The sequence below is a fragment of the Oryx dammah genome, unplaced genomic scaffold, assembly GCF_014754425.2.
Source record: "Oryx dammah isolate SB20612 unplaced genomic scaffold, SCBI_Odam_1.1 HiC_scaffold_17, whole genome shotgun sequence".
NCBI lineage: Eukaryota > Metazoa > Chordata > Mammalia > Artiodactyla > Bovidae > Oryx > Oryx dammah.
In genome coordinates, this window is record NW_024070201.1 from 71,772,692 (window position 1) to 71,788,355 (window position 15,664).

At 45.3% G+C, this 15,664-nt stretch overlaps 1 protein-coding gene and 1 long non-coding RNA gene across 5 annotated transcripts in view; one reads left to right on the plus strand and one right to left on the minus strand.

Moving 5' to 3' along the window:
- Nucleotides 1-27: 27 nt before the first annotated feature.
- On the minus strand, nucleotides 28-1,160 carry LOC120876910. The gene is made up of 2 exons (XR_005724244.1): nucleotides 1,064-1,160; nucleotides 28-576 (listed from the first exon to the last, which is right to left on the minus strand). It is a non-coding gene; the product is annotated as an uncharacterized LOC120876910 (long non-coding RNA).
- Nucleotides 1,161-8,799: 7,639 nt separating this feature from the next.
- Nucleotides 8,800-15,664, plus strand: part of EXT2 (exostosin glycosyltransferase 2) — a 142,416-nt gene continuing 135,551 nt past the window's right edge. Inside the window, exon 1 of one of the 4 annotated variants that reach the window (XM_040259051.1) lies at nucleotides 8,800-8,983. Coding sequence is in view for 2 of the 4 variants with exons in the window: in XM_040259048.1 (XP_040114982.1) it covers nucleotides 9,402-9,440 (39 nt within the window). In the remaining 2 variants the exon portion in view is untranslated. Of the gene's footprint in view, nucleotides 8,984-9,370; nucleotides 9,441-15,664 lie in introns of those variants that run through there. The other 3 variants (XM_040259049.1, XM_040259048.1, XM_040259050.1) reach the window with 3 other exon arrangements.

Consider the following 15,664-nt stretch of genomic DNA (forward strand, 5'->3'; position numbering starts at 1 on the left):
TGAAAACAAACAACCTGTGCCTCCTTCTGATGGTGCCTTCAGTCTTCTGTCTTTATTGCCAGGGAAACAAATCAAAGGAACAACACATGTCAGAGAGAGCACGCCCCCCAAGGGAGAAAAGAGTGATAATTTTCAAAGTACCAGGAGAAAGGAATTAAACTCTGTTATGTTCAGGTTATTCTCCCTGCACGTAGGATGTGGGGGCCCACAGCACACCTGGGACCAGGACGCGGGACCAGCCTCCGCTTGGGATGAAGTGAATGGGCCCCTGGTGGGAGCCGGGCAGGGCGTCTGTCTCCAGGGTGCGGTCTTCCTGGCAAGGAGCTCCCTTTACTCTTGATCCTGTGCCAGAGTGACCTTGCCATGGCTGCAGGGAGATCAGGGGCCCTGAACTGCTCAGGGGATGAGCTGTCCCAGGCTGGCCTTTCCCCTCTAAGCATGAAAGGGCCACCCACCCCATCCCCAGGGATGCTTTCGTTCAGAGCCCAAAGGAGCTTTCTGAACCGCTGCTCACTTGAGGCCCCTTCTCTGGTGCTGGCGCTCCTGTTTGGAAAAGCTGTCTCTTTCCTCGTTCCTCTGTAAAGAGCATGTTGGTGAAATCAGCGTTTACTTTCTATAAACTGTGCTCTGTGGATTAGGATTTTTCCTCTTTCTGCCTTTCACTGATTGATCCCTCTGCCCTGTCTTTTCGTGAATGCCTTGTATGCCTGGGACACCACGTGGGGTGATTTACAGGTACCATTCCTAACTCTAACCGCACTGGGAAGCTGGCATTATCAACCCCCATTTTAGAGATGAGGAAAGTGAAATCGCTCAGTTGTATGTGACTCTTTGCAATTCCACGGACTGTAGCCTGCAAGGCTCCTCTGTCCATGGGATTTTTCCAGGCAAGAACACTGGAGTGGGGTGCCATTTCCTTCTCCAGGGGATCTTCCTGACCCAGGGATTGAACCCAGGTCTCCTGCATTGCAGGCAGACTCTTTACCATCTGAGCCACCAGGGAAGCTGGAGATGAGGAAACTGAGTCCTAAATAGATGAAATGACGTTCCCAAAGTCACATACCAACAAAAACAGCAGAGCCAAGATTCCAAGTCAGGTTGTGTGCGTGCTAAGTCGCTTCAGTTGTGTCTGAGTCTGTGATGCTATAGACTGTATCCCATCTGGCTCCTCTGTCCATGGGATTCTCCAGGCAGGAATACTGGAGCGGGCTGCCGTTTCCTCCTCCAGGGGATCTTCCCGACCCAGGGATCGAACTTGAGTCTCCTACATCTCCTGCAGGCAGGTTCTTTACCCCTGGAAATTGTGTTTTGAAAAGTCATGACCCCAGTTTGGATGAAGGCCAGGTCAAACAGAATTTCCAGTTCTGATGTGAACATTTCTAACAACAGTTCTAAGCCTACATGACTCTCAACAAGATATTTAAGGTTTGACATCATGTTTTCTCAGACTCCACCACCCTAAGTCAAAATTTAAGGCCTTTGTTTTTGCTTAGAGAGTCTGAAAAAGAATTCAAAAGAAACTAAGACTAGTAATTGCCTACAGGGTAGGGGAATTGGAAGGATGGGAAACAAAAACAGGAGTGAGAATTCTTTTTTTCTTTCACTTTTTTTGGTTTTCCTGGGTTTGTCTTTAATGCTTTTTGTTTTTTAAACCATATGAAAGTTGTACACAGTAAAATAAAAAATTCTACTTAGGGAAAGCCCTAGGAGACTTAAAAATACCATCTAGGTCTAGTATTGCTCTTAGAAGTCTTTTGAGCTTCAGCTTAAACATTGCATTCTATTGATTTTTATAAAATGTGGTAAAGTTTACCTACAGTGAATTGGACAGATGTTCATTGTAAGACTCAATGGCCTTGACAACTATATACATCTGTGTAACCAATATCCCCATCATGATGTGAAACACTGCCATTACTGTATAAATTCCTTTAAGCTCTTACTGAAGTCTCTCAATCCCCTGTTGCTGTGGTTTGGTCACTAAGTCATGTTCGATTCTTTGTGACCTCATGGACTGCTAATCCCGTACAGGCAAATGTTATTCTGATTTCTAGTTCCACGCTTAAAGTTTCCAGGTCAAAGGAATTATGTATTTGTTCACTTTGGGGTCTGGGTTATATCACTCAGCTTGATGTTTTGAGGTCTCTACGTTTGTATGTATCAGTAGTAGGTTCTTTTCTTTTTTCTTTATATAGTAATATCCCCCCTTGTACTCCTCATAGTGGTGACTTCTGTTCTACATTTATTTTTATCACGAACAGTCTTATAATGTTTTTTAAAAATCAGTTTTACTAGTTTATGAGTTTTTCATGAGGAATTTATTACTTTTGTTCATTCTTTCTGTTGCATATTTGTTTAACTTAATTTCTTCTTTTAAGATGTTTATATGAGTATATGGGAGATATAATTTTTGTATGAAGGAAAAATCATTTTTCTCCTTTCTTCTGCCATTACTTTTCCCCCTTCATCTGCCAAAGCTCTTGTTATTCCCTAATTTAAAGAAAAAGTACAAAATATGTGCATGTTATTATACATAAATTTTATCTCATAAGAAATAAGAACTGCAAAATATTGATCTCTAGTTCATTATATACATTCAATAAAATATTCAGATCTAACTGCTGATATCTGCAACTCATTTTGAAATGCAACAGAAAAATGATGGATCAGGAAATAGATAGATAGATAGACATGTGACAAGTACTGTAAAATGGTAATGGCATAATATAGATGGGTATATATGGGTATATAATGAGATATATGGGTATTTGCTACAAAATTCTTTCCATTTTTTTTCTTTTTTCGTTTCACTCCTTCACCCAGTTCTTCCTCTCCCCACCCCCACCTCTGGCAACCACCATTCTCTTCCCTGTGTCTATAAGCTGAATTTTTTGTGTGTTTGTTTTGGTTTTTAGATTCCGTACAAAATAACAGGGCTTCCCAGATGCACTAGTGGTAAAGAACCCACTTGCCAGTGCAGGAGACACAGGTTCGATCCCTGGGTCGGGAAGATCCCTTGGAGAAGGAAATGGCAACCCACTCCAGTATTCTTGCCTGGAGAATCCTATGAACAGAGGAGCCTGGGGGGACTACAGTCCATAGCGTAGCAAAGAGTTGGATACAACTGAGTGAGTCACACACTCCTCTAAGAAAGATCATATAGTATTAATATTTGTATTTCTCTTATTTCACTTAGCAAAATGCCCTTGAGGTTCATCCAAGTTGTCATAGATGGCAGGATTTACTTCTTTTTCATGGCTGAATACTATTTCACTACATGAATAGACCCCAATTTCTTTATCCATTCTTCGTCCATAGACAGGTTGTTTCTGTATCTTGACTAGTGTGAATAATGCTTCAGTGAACATGGGGGTGAATGCCTCGTTTTTAATTTTCAATGTGTTATAGTTTTTTACAAGGACTATTTGTTTTGATTTACCCATGAGTTTGTCAATTTCATGACCTCTTTACTTCATCTCTTTACTTCTTTATTTCATCTCTTTTATCTTGGTGGCTCAGATGGTAAAGAATCTGCCTGCAATATGAGAGACCCAGGTTTGATCCCTTGGGTTGGGAAGATCCCCTGGAGAAGGGCATGGTAACCCACTCCAGTATTCTTGCCTGGAGAATCCCATGGACAGAGGAGCCTGGTGGGCTACAGTCCATGGGGTCGCAAAGAGTCAGACATGACTGAGTGACTAACACATTCTCTTTCACTTCACTTTACTTCATCTAAGTTCTTTCTTCTGGTTTTAATATTCTTTTTCCTGAAATACATCTCTTAAGATACTCTGTTAGGAAGGGTTTGCTGATGGTAGATTCTTCCTATTAGTATTTGTCTGAAAATGTGTTTCTTTCTTATTCTTTTTGAAAAACGATTTATGTATTTGTTTATTCTGGCTGTGCTGGGTCTTCCTTGCTATGCATGGGCTTGCTGTAGGTGCAGCAAGTTGGGACTGCCCTCTCGTTGTGGAGCTCGGGCTTCTCGTTGCAGTGGCTTCTCTTGTTGGGTAGCACAGGCTCCAGGGTGTGTAGTCTTCAATAGTTGCTGCTTCCAGGCTCTAGAGCACCGGCTCAGTAGCTGTGGTGCGTGGACCTGTTGCTCCGTGGCATGTGGGAACCTTCCCAGATCAGGGATCAAACCCGCATCTCGTGCAGTGGTGGGCAGATTCTTTACCACTGAGCCGGCAGGGAAGTCCCCTTTTGTTTTTGTTGCGATGTCTGCTGTTAGTCTTCTTGTCCGTCTATTACAGATAATCACCTTTGTCCAATAGTGGAAGAATCTTAGCGACCGTCGCCGCATTGACTCTGGTCCCTGCTTCTAGATATATTCTGGGTTTTCTTCGTTTATTCTCCCCCTCTTTCAACTTTCCTGTCCTGTATTCCATCTCCTTGTGTTTTTTTTTCCTTGAATTTGCATTCTGATTTATTTATTCAGATCTATATCTCAGTTTATTAATTGTGTCTAACCTATGATTTAGCTTATGCATTGCGTTTTTAAGGTCAATTTTTATATTTAGTACTTCTTAAATCTCTTCGGTCTTTGGGGAAAAATCATCTTGTTTCTTTCTGATATTTAGTGTTTCATCTTTGAAGTCTCTGAGCACCATAAACGTACTTATTTTATATCTGTTTCTCATAATCCAGTTCTCTGTAGTTCTGCAGGTTAAGTTTCTGCTGTTTGTAGTTCCTGCTGACTGGTTTATCCTCCAGAGAGGATTTCTGTTTCCTTCATCAGGTGTCACCAACCTGGGTTGGTAACACTGCAAGTTACTCTTTAGGTGGGGAAACTCCTGAACCATGCCTGAAGTGTCCATTCAATCCCACCTCGTGAAGCTTGAAATTAAGGACTCAGCAGAGACTCTTCTTTTTCCATTCTCTAGACAAGATAGACAAGCTTATTTATTTATTTTGGTTTATTTATTTTGCTACTGATGTTGAGCAAGTTTTTTTTTCAGTCTTCCACCTCAGTCTGATAGCTTTACATGGGTTTTCCCACATCTTCCTGTGCTGTTTGCCCAAGCTGTAACTTCAGCCCTCAGTTTTCTCACATCACTTTCACTTTTGGCTCCTTGTATATTTTCTTTACTTCTTCTGTGAGCTCAGGGTCCTTCTGAGAGAGTTCATTATATTTGCTCTGGTACTGATAGATGTTTTCTGGTCCACCAGGCTGCCTGCCCGTGTTGTTTAAGCTGAGCCAGCGTCAAATACAACAGGATAATCCCTCCATGGAGTCTTCTTCCTTGGGGAATATACCTTTCTCCATTCTTGCAAGCTGATATGATGTAAAGGAAGTGGTAAGCCTGGGATTCAACTCCACACTAGCAATGCCTCTTCGTTGTAAACTCACTTTCAAAAAGTGCTCAGCAGAGAACTCCAAGAGTGGTGAAAGTGAAGTGAAAGTGAAAGTCACTCAGTCGTGTCCGACTCTTTGTGACGCCATGGATTATACAGTCCATGGCATTCTCCAGGCCAGAACCCACTGGAGTGGGTTGCCATGCCCTCCTCCAGGGGACCTTTCCAACCCAGGGATTGAACCCAGGTCTGCCAGATTTCAAGTGGATTCTTTCCCGTCTGAGCCACCAGGGAAGCCCAAGAATACTGGAGCGGGTAGCCTGTCCCTTTTCCAGGGGAACTTCCTGACCCAGGAATAGAACTGGGGTCTCCTGCATTGCATGTCACAGCTTCTACACTTCCTCATCTCTAATTCCTCGCATGATTTCTACTCTTTGGAGGGTAGCCCATCATTTTAGCCACACTGGATCAACACTTGCTCTTTCTGATTGCTTCTCCTTCTTTCTTGTATCTATGCCTTTGATTATACTTTTTTTCTCTGCCTGGAATGCCCTCTTCACCCTCTACTTGTCAAAATCCTAACTATCCTCTGGGACCAGCAAAGGTATTAATTTTTGCATGAAGTCTTCCTCTGTGCATACTAAATCACTCAATCATGTGCAACTCTGCGACCCTACGGGCTATAGCCTGCCAGGCTCCTCAGTCCATGGGCTTCTCCAGGCAAGAACAGGTCTAACCCATGTCTCCTGTGGCTCCTGCATTACAGGCAGATTCTTTACTGCTGAGCCTCCAGGAAAGTCGTCCTACAGCTTTCCAATTGGGTGTGATCACTTTCTCTTTTGAACTCTGTGGCATTTTGTTTATATTTTCCTATGTCACTCTTCCTGCTCTGCTTTGATGAATCTTACTTGCATCTTTGTTTCTTTTTATTGAGCTCCTTTAATGCAGAGTGATGTTACTGAGCCTGTGCAGTTTAAAGGGTGCTCCTCTGGGCACCCTTTAATTCATTCAAAAAGTATTCATTTAGCACTTTCAACGTGCCAGGCACTGTGCATGTTTAAGGTTATATAAAAAGTGATTAAGATAGGCAGGTTCTTCAAAGGTAATGCCTAACACTGGTCTTTAACACAGAAAGTCTTCATTTAATGAAAATATGAATAGTTAATTTAAAACACATATATATATATATATACAGAAAAAGAGAAAAAGAAGAAAGTGAACATGCTTTCCACTTATCCATATCTCAAATGTGGTGTATGTGTGCTAAATGTCTTATCATTTTTAAGGGGGATGTGGGTTTGGGGAGCACAGCAAATGTTCTCTTAGATGTCGGGATGCAGAATGTGGGTTTCCTGTCTCCAGAATAGTCTTGTCCCAGTCTCTCTGGATCTGTGACAAGCAGGCATTACCTCACAGGAATATTCTTGGAATCTCTGTTGCTGCTGGAAGCCCCAATGTATATCTAGCTTCAGAATTATCCTCATGAATATTTAAGCTCTAAATGACGGCTTCCACCAGATGGTGCTGAGGTACAGCTGGGACCAGATGGATGTGGATTCTGCAGCCAGTGTCTGTAAACTGCACAGGCTCAGTGGGGTCATTTCATTAACTTCTCAGTAACATCACTCTGCATTTTGATTGAATTTTTAAGACTCCACTTACTGTCTTACATAGGGGTTTTGCTGTGCATGAAGGCTAGATCATGTAAATAATACAGAAAGAAACAAAATTAAAGTGAAAGTTTTTCCTCCTCCCATTTCCACCTCCACAGTTAATTCCTTTAAAACTGTTTATTGCTTCTCGGCTTCTTTACAGAAAAAAAGATATATATGTGTGTGTGTTTATATATATATATCCTTTATATATATAAAATATATATATATGCCTGAATTTAAGCATCTATCTATATATTTTGTCTTCTGTTTCTGCATACATATATATGTATATTTTATTACATAAAGAGAGTCATACTTGTCTACCATTTTTTTTAAACAAAATTTATTTTGTTTTGGCCATACCAGGTGGCATGTGGGATCTTAGTTTCCCAATCAGGGATCCAACCATGACCCCTAAAGTGGAAATGAGCAGTCTTAACCACTGGCCTGCCAAGGAAGTCCCTTGTCTACTGTTTTAAACCATGTTTTCATATTAACATGTTTGTGATTTTTCTATACCAACATATATATGCATTCTCTCATTATTACATTCTCATCATAATTTATTTTGATTAATATCAAGTTTTCCATAGTTTATTTTGGTTGTGTTTGGGTTTTTTATATTATTAGACACAGTACTGTAATGAATATTTTTGAGAAAATGTCCGTTGAGAGTATCCATAGGGTAAACTCCATACAGAGGGATTGTTGGGGAAAGTTACTGGCATTTTTTGTTTGATCAGTTCAGTTCAGTTGCTCAGTCGTGTCCAACTCTTTGCGACCCCATGGACTGCAGTATGCCAGGCTTCCCTGTCCTTCACCATCTCCCTGAACTTGCTAAAACCCATGTCTACTGAGTCAGTAGTGCCATCCAACCATCTTGTCCTCTGTCATCCCCTATTCCTCCTGGCTTTAATCTTTCCCAGCATCAGGGTCTTTTCTAATGAGTTGGCTCTGTGCATCAGCTGGCCATAGTATTGGAGCTTCAGCTTCAGCATCAGTCCTTCCAGTGAATATTCAGGGTTGATTTCCTTTAGGATGGACTGGCTGGATTTCCTTGCAGTCCAAGGGACTCTCAAGAGTCTTCTCCAACACCACAATTTGAAAGCATCAATCCTTTGGTGCTCAGCTTTCTTTATGGTCCAACTCTCACACCCATACATGACTGCTGGAAAAACCATAGCTGACTAGACGGACCTTTGTCGGCAAAGTGATGTCTTTGCTTTTTAATAAGCTGTTTGCTGCTGCTGCTGCTAAGTCGCTTCAGTCGTGTCCGACTCTGTGCGACACATAGAAGGTAGCCCACCAGGCTCCCCCGTCCCTGGGATTCTCCAGGCAAGAACACTGGAGTGGGCTGCCATTTCTTTCTCCAAATGCATGAAAGTGAAAAGTGAAAGCGAAGTCGCTCAGTCGTGTCCGACCCTTAGCGACCCCGTGGACTGCAGCCTACCAGGCTCCTCCGCCCATGGAATTTTCCAGGCAAGAGTACTGGAGTGGGGTGCCGTTGTCTTCTCCAATTAGCTGTTTAGCCATAGCTTTTCCTTCAAGGAGCAAGCGCCTTTTAATTTTTTTGCGTGTGATGGATACTAGCAAATTACTCTTCAGGAATGTTGCACCGTCATCAATACTGATTATACTCTGACTGTTACATTTCTGTCAGTTCTACATTTTTACAAGTGAACCGTTGTTCAGTTTGCAGTTTCTTTCGTTGTGATGGAGGCTGCCGGTCCTCTGAATTTCCCTGGGAGCCTGAGCCTCACCCACCTGCCAGGGAGAAGCCCTGAGAGGTGCCCTGCCTCCTCCCGTCCAGCAGGAGGCGCGGCCGCGGCCGCTCCCGCATGCGCGGTGCGCTGGGTGTCAGACCGCCGAGCCCAGTGGCCTTCCCGGGGCTCCCCACGCTCTTTCCCGCACTCCCGGCCTGGTGGTGGCGGCCGGGAGCTCCGCGCCATCCCACTAGGGCGGCTGTGGCCCGCGCCCCGCGGCATGAGCCGGTGACCAAGCGCGGGGCCCAGCCGGAGGCAGCCGTGGCCGAGGTAAGCGCGGCGCGGAAGGGCCGGGCGGGCCCCCGATGCGGACTCGGGCCTCCCCGGGCCGCGGGATCTCCGGGGAAGCGCGGGCCGCGCGGAGGTCCGAGGGCTGCGGGAGACGACCTCCACCCGCTCCCTGGCGGAGCCGCTCCTGGTGCTCTCCCGCTTGGGGGGCGCTTTGACTCCCGGCCCGCCTTCTCCTTCATCACCCGGCCCCTCCCCGCACTTTGGTTGCCCACCTGTCTCCCTCCCTCGCTTCCTGCACCTTTCCTTTCTCCCCGGATCCTGTGGCTTCCTTTCCCGAAGGGCCCACCTTCTGCCGTGACCTTTGCCCGCTGCCAGCTCCTCCCCGCGAGCTCCAGGGTTCTGCTTCCTCCAGCGGGGTTGTTTGAGTTCTGGGCCCTGCCGTGGGCAGTGGCGTTCCATGCGGTACCCGATGCCTCGGGCAGGACTGGATGCTCAGGTGAGCCGTGGCCAGCGGTATTTGGGGCCCTGGGCAGCTACTTGAAACTCAGAGGTTATTTGGCGTTTTACATACTGGCAGTGGGAACTAGATAGTATGTATACAATTTTGAGGTTAAAGTTGCTTGGTGTAACTTACTGGGAAGCGCTCATCATTTGTCTGAAGATGTCTTGAAACAGAAATATGTCCATTTAAGTCCCTTTTCTCTGTCAATTGCATGCCCTGAGAACTTAAACTGGACTTAGTCTGTAAATTTCAGAGCTCAAAGGCTATTTAGAGTAATAAATATATGACTCACTTTCCATCACTCCTCACTTGCAATGACTTTAAGCCATCTGGTTGCAAACGCTGGTATAAAACAGATAGATTTGCATCTGTCTAGTTATGCTGGTTAATTGAGAAATGAAAAAGGTGTATCTCATTCAGGCTTTTAAGGATCACTGGAGGAGGCAGCTTCACCTGGGGGTTAAGAGCTCAGGCTCCAGAGCCAGACTGCCAGCCTCCAAATCCTAGCATTGGCATTTTCTAGTTGTATGGAGATGTAGCCTTCCTTGTTACACTTTCCCTGTTTGTTAAATGAGTATAATCATAGCTCGTCACTTGAGACTGTTAGAAAGTCTGTGCTATGCTTAGTCACTCAGTTGTGTCCGACTCTTTGCGACCCAATGGACTGTAGATCGCCAGGCTCCTCTTTCCATGGGATTCTCCAGGCAAGAATACTCGAGTGGGTTGCCATGTCCTCCTCCAGGGCATCTTCCCAACCCAGGGATCGAACACAGATCACCCGAATTGTGGGTGGATTCTTTACCAGGTGAACCAGGAAAGCCCGTTAGGAAGACTAAGTTAACACCAAGTTAACAAAGTACTTAAAACAGATCCTGGCATGTAGTAGGTCCGCAGTAAAGTTTAGTTATTAGTTCCTTAATTATATGCTTTGTATTAATTATAGTATAATTCTCACCAAGGGACACAGGGTTTTTATTTTTTTTTAATTTGAAATCATTTTTAGGGGTAGTTAGCTTTAACAGAACTTTAATTATAAAGGACCCTATCAGGTAAGGCAGTGAATTTTCCTGCTTGGGCCAATATTTAGTTCCTTTGTTTTCAGGAACAGGTGGGTTGAATTCCATCGTAGCAGGGCCTCCAGGAGTTCAGCTTCTACACAGTTTAAGAAGATGAGAGTTTGTGGCTGAAAACTTTGGACTAAGCACCGCGGAAAGGTTATTCAGGCAGAGTTTAGGAATAAATAATTCCAGGAACAGAAAACACTTCTCATCTTGACAGTCGAGTTGGAAGATTTTTCCAGTGATTCAGTACCTGACCTCCAGCCTGATGATTCCAGTGTTTAGCAGGGACAAGTTTGGTGTGCTTCAAGAAGGCTATTGTTTATAGGACTTTGCTCTGAAATTCTTATTTTGACCCATGTTGTGGTATTATATGGAACAGACATTCATCATTAGAAGATTCCTCTTGGTTCGTCCTCTGTGGGGAAACTCAGTGTTAGGGGAGAAGAGGGCAGTCAGGGGTAAGTATGGAAAATTCTGTCTGTGGAATTACCTGGCCATTTTTCTCTTCTTTGGAAACTCTAATTCAAGAAAGAAAATAATCAAAGTTCATCACCATGTAATTACTCAAAACTGGGACCTTGAACAGTGTGTGCACTGATGGAGCCGGGAGGGATAGAGACACTCCCTTCATTCAGCAAACATTTCTGTTTATGTGAAGTGTGTTCTAGACATGGTATTATTAGGTTGGTACAAAAGTAATTGCGGTTTTACATCGTTGAGCTTTGCCATTTGGTATTGGAATGCATTCTTAAATAAATGTGTTTATGCTATACATCATTTTAATGCTCATTTCTTGCTTTTTTTGGCTAATGAATTATTACTTGCTGTTTATTTTATATGTATTTTAGACAATGGAAACGTTGTTAGACAAAGAGCAAATTCGAATGATTTTGTTATTTGAGTTCAAAATGGGTCATAAAGAAGCGGAGGTAACTTGTAACACCAACAGTGTATTTGGCCCAGGAACTGCTACTGAACGTACAGTGGAGTGATGGTTCAAGAAGTTTTGCAAAGGAGACAAGCTCCTGGAAGTTGAGGAGTGCAGTGGCTGGCCATTGGAAGTTGACAGCGACCCACGAGAGGATCATCAAGACTGATCCGCTGACAACTGCACGAAAACTTGCCCAGGAAGTCAACATTGACCATTCTAAGGTCATTCAGCATTTGAAGCAAATTGGAAAGGTGAAAAAGCGCATTAAGTAGGTGCCTCACGAGTTGACCGAAAATAAAAAAATCATCATTTTGAAATGTCATCTTTTATTCTATGCAGCAACAACAAATTATTTCTCTGTTGGATTGTGAAGTGCGACAAAAAGTGGATTTTATACAACAACTACTGATGACCAGCTCAGTGGTTGGACTGAGATGAAGCTCCAGAGCACTTCCCAAAGCCAAACTTGCACCAAAAAAAAAACCAAAAAAACGGTCATGGCCACTGTTTGGTGGTCTGCTGCCCGTCTGATCCACTACAGCTTTCTGAATCCTGGCAAAACCATTACATCTGAGAAGTATGCTCAGCCGTTTGACGAGATACATCAAAAACTGCAATGCCTACAGCCAGCACTGGTCAACAGAAAGGGCCCAGTTCCTCACCTGACGATGCCCAGCTGCACACTGCACAGAAGTTGCACCAACTGGGCTGCCAAGTTTTGCCTCATCTGCCGTATTCACCTGACCTCTCGCCAACTGATTACCACTTCTCCAAGCATCTCTATAACTTTTTGCAGGGAAAACGCTTCTATAACCAGCAGAACACAGAAAATGCTTTCCAAGAGTTCGCTGAATCCCAAAGCGCAGATTTTTATGCTACAAGAATAAACAAACTTATTTCTCATTGGCAAAAATATGTTGATGGTAATGGTTCCTGTTTTGATTAAAATAGATGTGTTTGAGCCTAGTTATAATGACTTAAAGTTCAGGATCCGAAACCGTAATTACTTTGGCACCAACCTAGTAGATGCCGGGAATATTTAGCAGAGATGAAAACTCTGACTACAAGAAAATGATGACCAGTCGAAGGGAGACTTACAGTTATATAACCAGTTAATACAATCTGGCGAGTGCTGTAATGAAGCCTGTAAAAGCTCTCTGTCGCTAAAGCTCCACTTGGTAAGGGGCTGTTTTTTGTTTAAGGCTCTTCCCCTCATTTCTTCCATTAGGAGTTTTTATTCCACCTTCAGGACTTGTCATCTCTCTCAGCTGTTTTTCTAAGTGCTCACTTAACCAGGGCAGGTAAACCTCAGAAACATGAGTCTATATCCTGGGGAACAGCTCTCAGTGGAGGTGAGGGGGTTGGAGAATGGCTTTGGATGGAGTTCAGTGGATGATGTCCTTGCATGGAACGGTTCTCAGGTGCGTTTTTCAGAGGGACACCAGTAGGAGAGCCCCATCCGCCCAGTTCAGTATGGCAACCAGCTCAGTAGCGCCCTCCTGGCTTCCCATTCTTCCCTGACTGTGCTCCTTCCTCCCTCTCTCTGGCTTTCTGGATTCGTCTTCTGCAAGCTACCTGCACCCTTAGTTTGGCGGAACATAAACTAAGACTGCTACTGGAAGCAGCTGTAGAAAGCAGGCCCTGAGAATAGTGTTGTGAGACTGGAGTGACTCACCCTAAGGTGGCACCCAAGACCCCTTTGGTGGGGGTAAGTGAGGTGTTGAGGACCCCCCGGTGCCCTCTAGTATCGCTGAGCAGTCAGACTGACCAGTGGTGGATTGGGATGAGGTTCAGGTCGAAAGGAAAGCATTGGCTAGGGCAGGAACTCTTAAGTGCTTGAGCAGCGTGTGGACCAGGGTGAGGATAAGGCTGGTGGAGTTGGTTGGCCCTTGTTAGCTCCCTTGGAGGCCTTGAGGTGTGATCTGGATCAGATTAGCCAGGTATTATCAACTCGGGAGGCACTGTGAAAGACGTGGTTCCGTGGCGGCGTTTCCTGAAGCTGGCGGGAGCGGGGAGCCGGGGAGCACATTCTGTGTTGAAAACCAGGCCCAGAATTTAATTGCAGTTGTGGCAGAGCTGCAGAGGAAGCTGAGTGCATGGCCTTGACGCGCCGCCTCTGCTAATGTTGGGACCATGATAGGGAAGAAGTGGGACCCAGGGTCTTAGGATGGAGATTTTGGGTGGATGCACTGAAGATCTCTCAGATTTCCTAGATCCCTGGACCAGCCGAAGTATCTCTCATTAAGAAGAAACTCCTCCTGCCTAATGCCCTCCAAAGCTCTCTCCGGAGGAGGATACCTCGCAAGGTGGTGCTTCTCCCCCCTCGGTGTTGCCCACCGCCCCTCCCTCAGATCTCAGCACCAGCTAAGTGGGGGAGTACAGCCCCTGCTGCTGGGATGGTAGCTGTTGCATTGGAAGAGCTGTAGGACCTGGCTCCTGTGGACCAGCGGGAACTCGAGGAACACATGGGCAAGAATCTTAACAGGGTCAGGCCAAGCGTGGGGTAGCGGGGACTGTGAAGCTGAATGGAAGAGACTTTTGGAAGTGTACTCCCCGGATTCAGAATGTAATAGCCTGGCAACGACAAGTTGGTTCTGATATGCCGCTGGGCAGGCTCTTGGAAGCTTGGACATGGCAGTGATACAGTTGGTTCTCTACTGGGGGCGATTTTGCCTCCACAGGGATTACTTGGCAATATCTGGGCATATTTTTAGTTGTCATAACTGGTGGTTGCTTCTGGCTTCTCTTGAATAGAGACTGAGGATGCTAACTAAACCTTCTACAGAACAGCTCCTCCCAGAAATGAACCATCTGGCCCAAAATGTCAGTAATACTGAGATTGAGAAACCCTAAGCTGGAGTACATGAGGTAAAGGTGTGGGAGCTGTGTTGGCAGAATATTGAGGAAGGGCTTAGAAGGTTCAGAGAGGTGGAGATTTAGAATAGATTTATTACCTGAGGCCAGAGGCTCAGCTCCTGCCTGTGTTCCCAGGAGGGCGGTCTCCCTTCCCTCTGGTGATGTGGAACTCCGATGAAGGGACCACCATGTTTGAGAGGCTCAATGTTGGTTCTCCTTTGTAGACCAGGATTGACTTTATGAGATTTGACCATGGAACTGGGTCCCCAACTATCAATGAGGATGACAGGATTCTGAAATGGCAGAGGCTGGGTGTTGGCACTAACCATCAGAGGCAAGGTAGACACGATATTCATAATAAGCAACGAGGCCCAACTCAAAACCAGTGTTTCTGGACCTGCTGTGATGCTAATAGAGCCTGGCATTCCTATAGACAGTGTAGATGGGCAGCCAACTTCACTGTATAACCTGAAGGAAAAAAAAAGGCAAGAGCTGGCAGATGAAAGGCTGATGTCAGCTGCTGCAGTGGAAGAGTCAGGATCACCTGGTTTTCAGATGTGAGTCCGCACCCAGACCTGTGTCCCATGGATTGAGGGGGAGGCTGGATCTCTTGGAAGAAAAACTTTGCCACATCCCAGAAAATATAGGCAGATACCCCCCGCCACCCCTAGTTCTTCCTCAAGGGAACTGCAGGTTCTTATCAGACTTGGGGTACATCAAGGAAAGGATAATAATATCCAGACCTTTCGAGGGCTGTTAAGTACAGGGTGTGACCTGATGCTAACACGTGATAACTGGTAAGCAGTAGTGGATCGGAGTCATAAATGCCTTGGCCTCTCCTCCGTCTGAGGGATGTGTGAGGTCTGCATGGCTCCTCAGAGGGTTCCTAACGAGCCCGCTGTTACCCAGCTTAGTGACACACTCGTAGTGGCCTTCCCTGGTTCCCTCTCTCCCCTTGCTCTGTACTCCAGCTCCTGGGTAAAACTACTGCACCCCCGTTTGGTCTCTGGTTCTTTTTTGGGGGTATTATGGGGACACCCAAACTGTGACAGGTAGGAAGCAGGATGTGATGGTAGGTGTCAGACTCTCTTCTCTCCAGGCCTCCTGCTCCCGCCGTGGGACCCTGGAGGTCATACTCCTCCTCTTGGAGTCCTCTGGCTCCAGGTCCCCTCCAGCACTTGGTGATATTTGACGCTGACTTTTTCCCATGCTCGTGTGTAGATGTCTCATTGTGGTTTTGCTTTCCCTGCCCATTAATTCGGAGAAGGCAATGGCACCCCACTCTAGTACTCTTGCCTAGGAAATCCCAAGGATGGGGGAGCCTGGTGGGCTGCCGTCTATGGGGGTCGCACAGAGTCAGACACGACTGA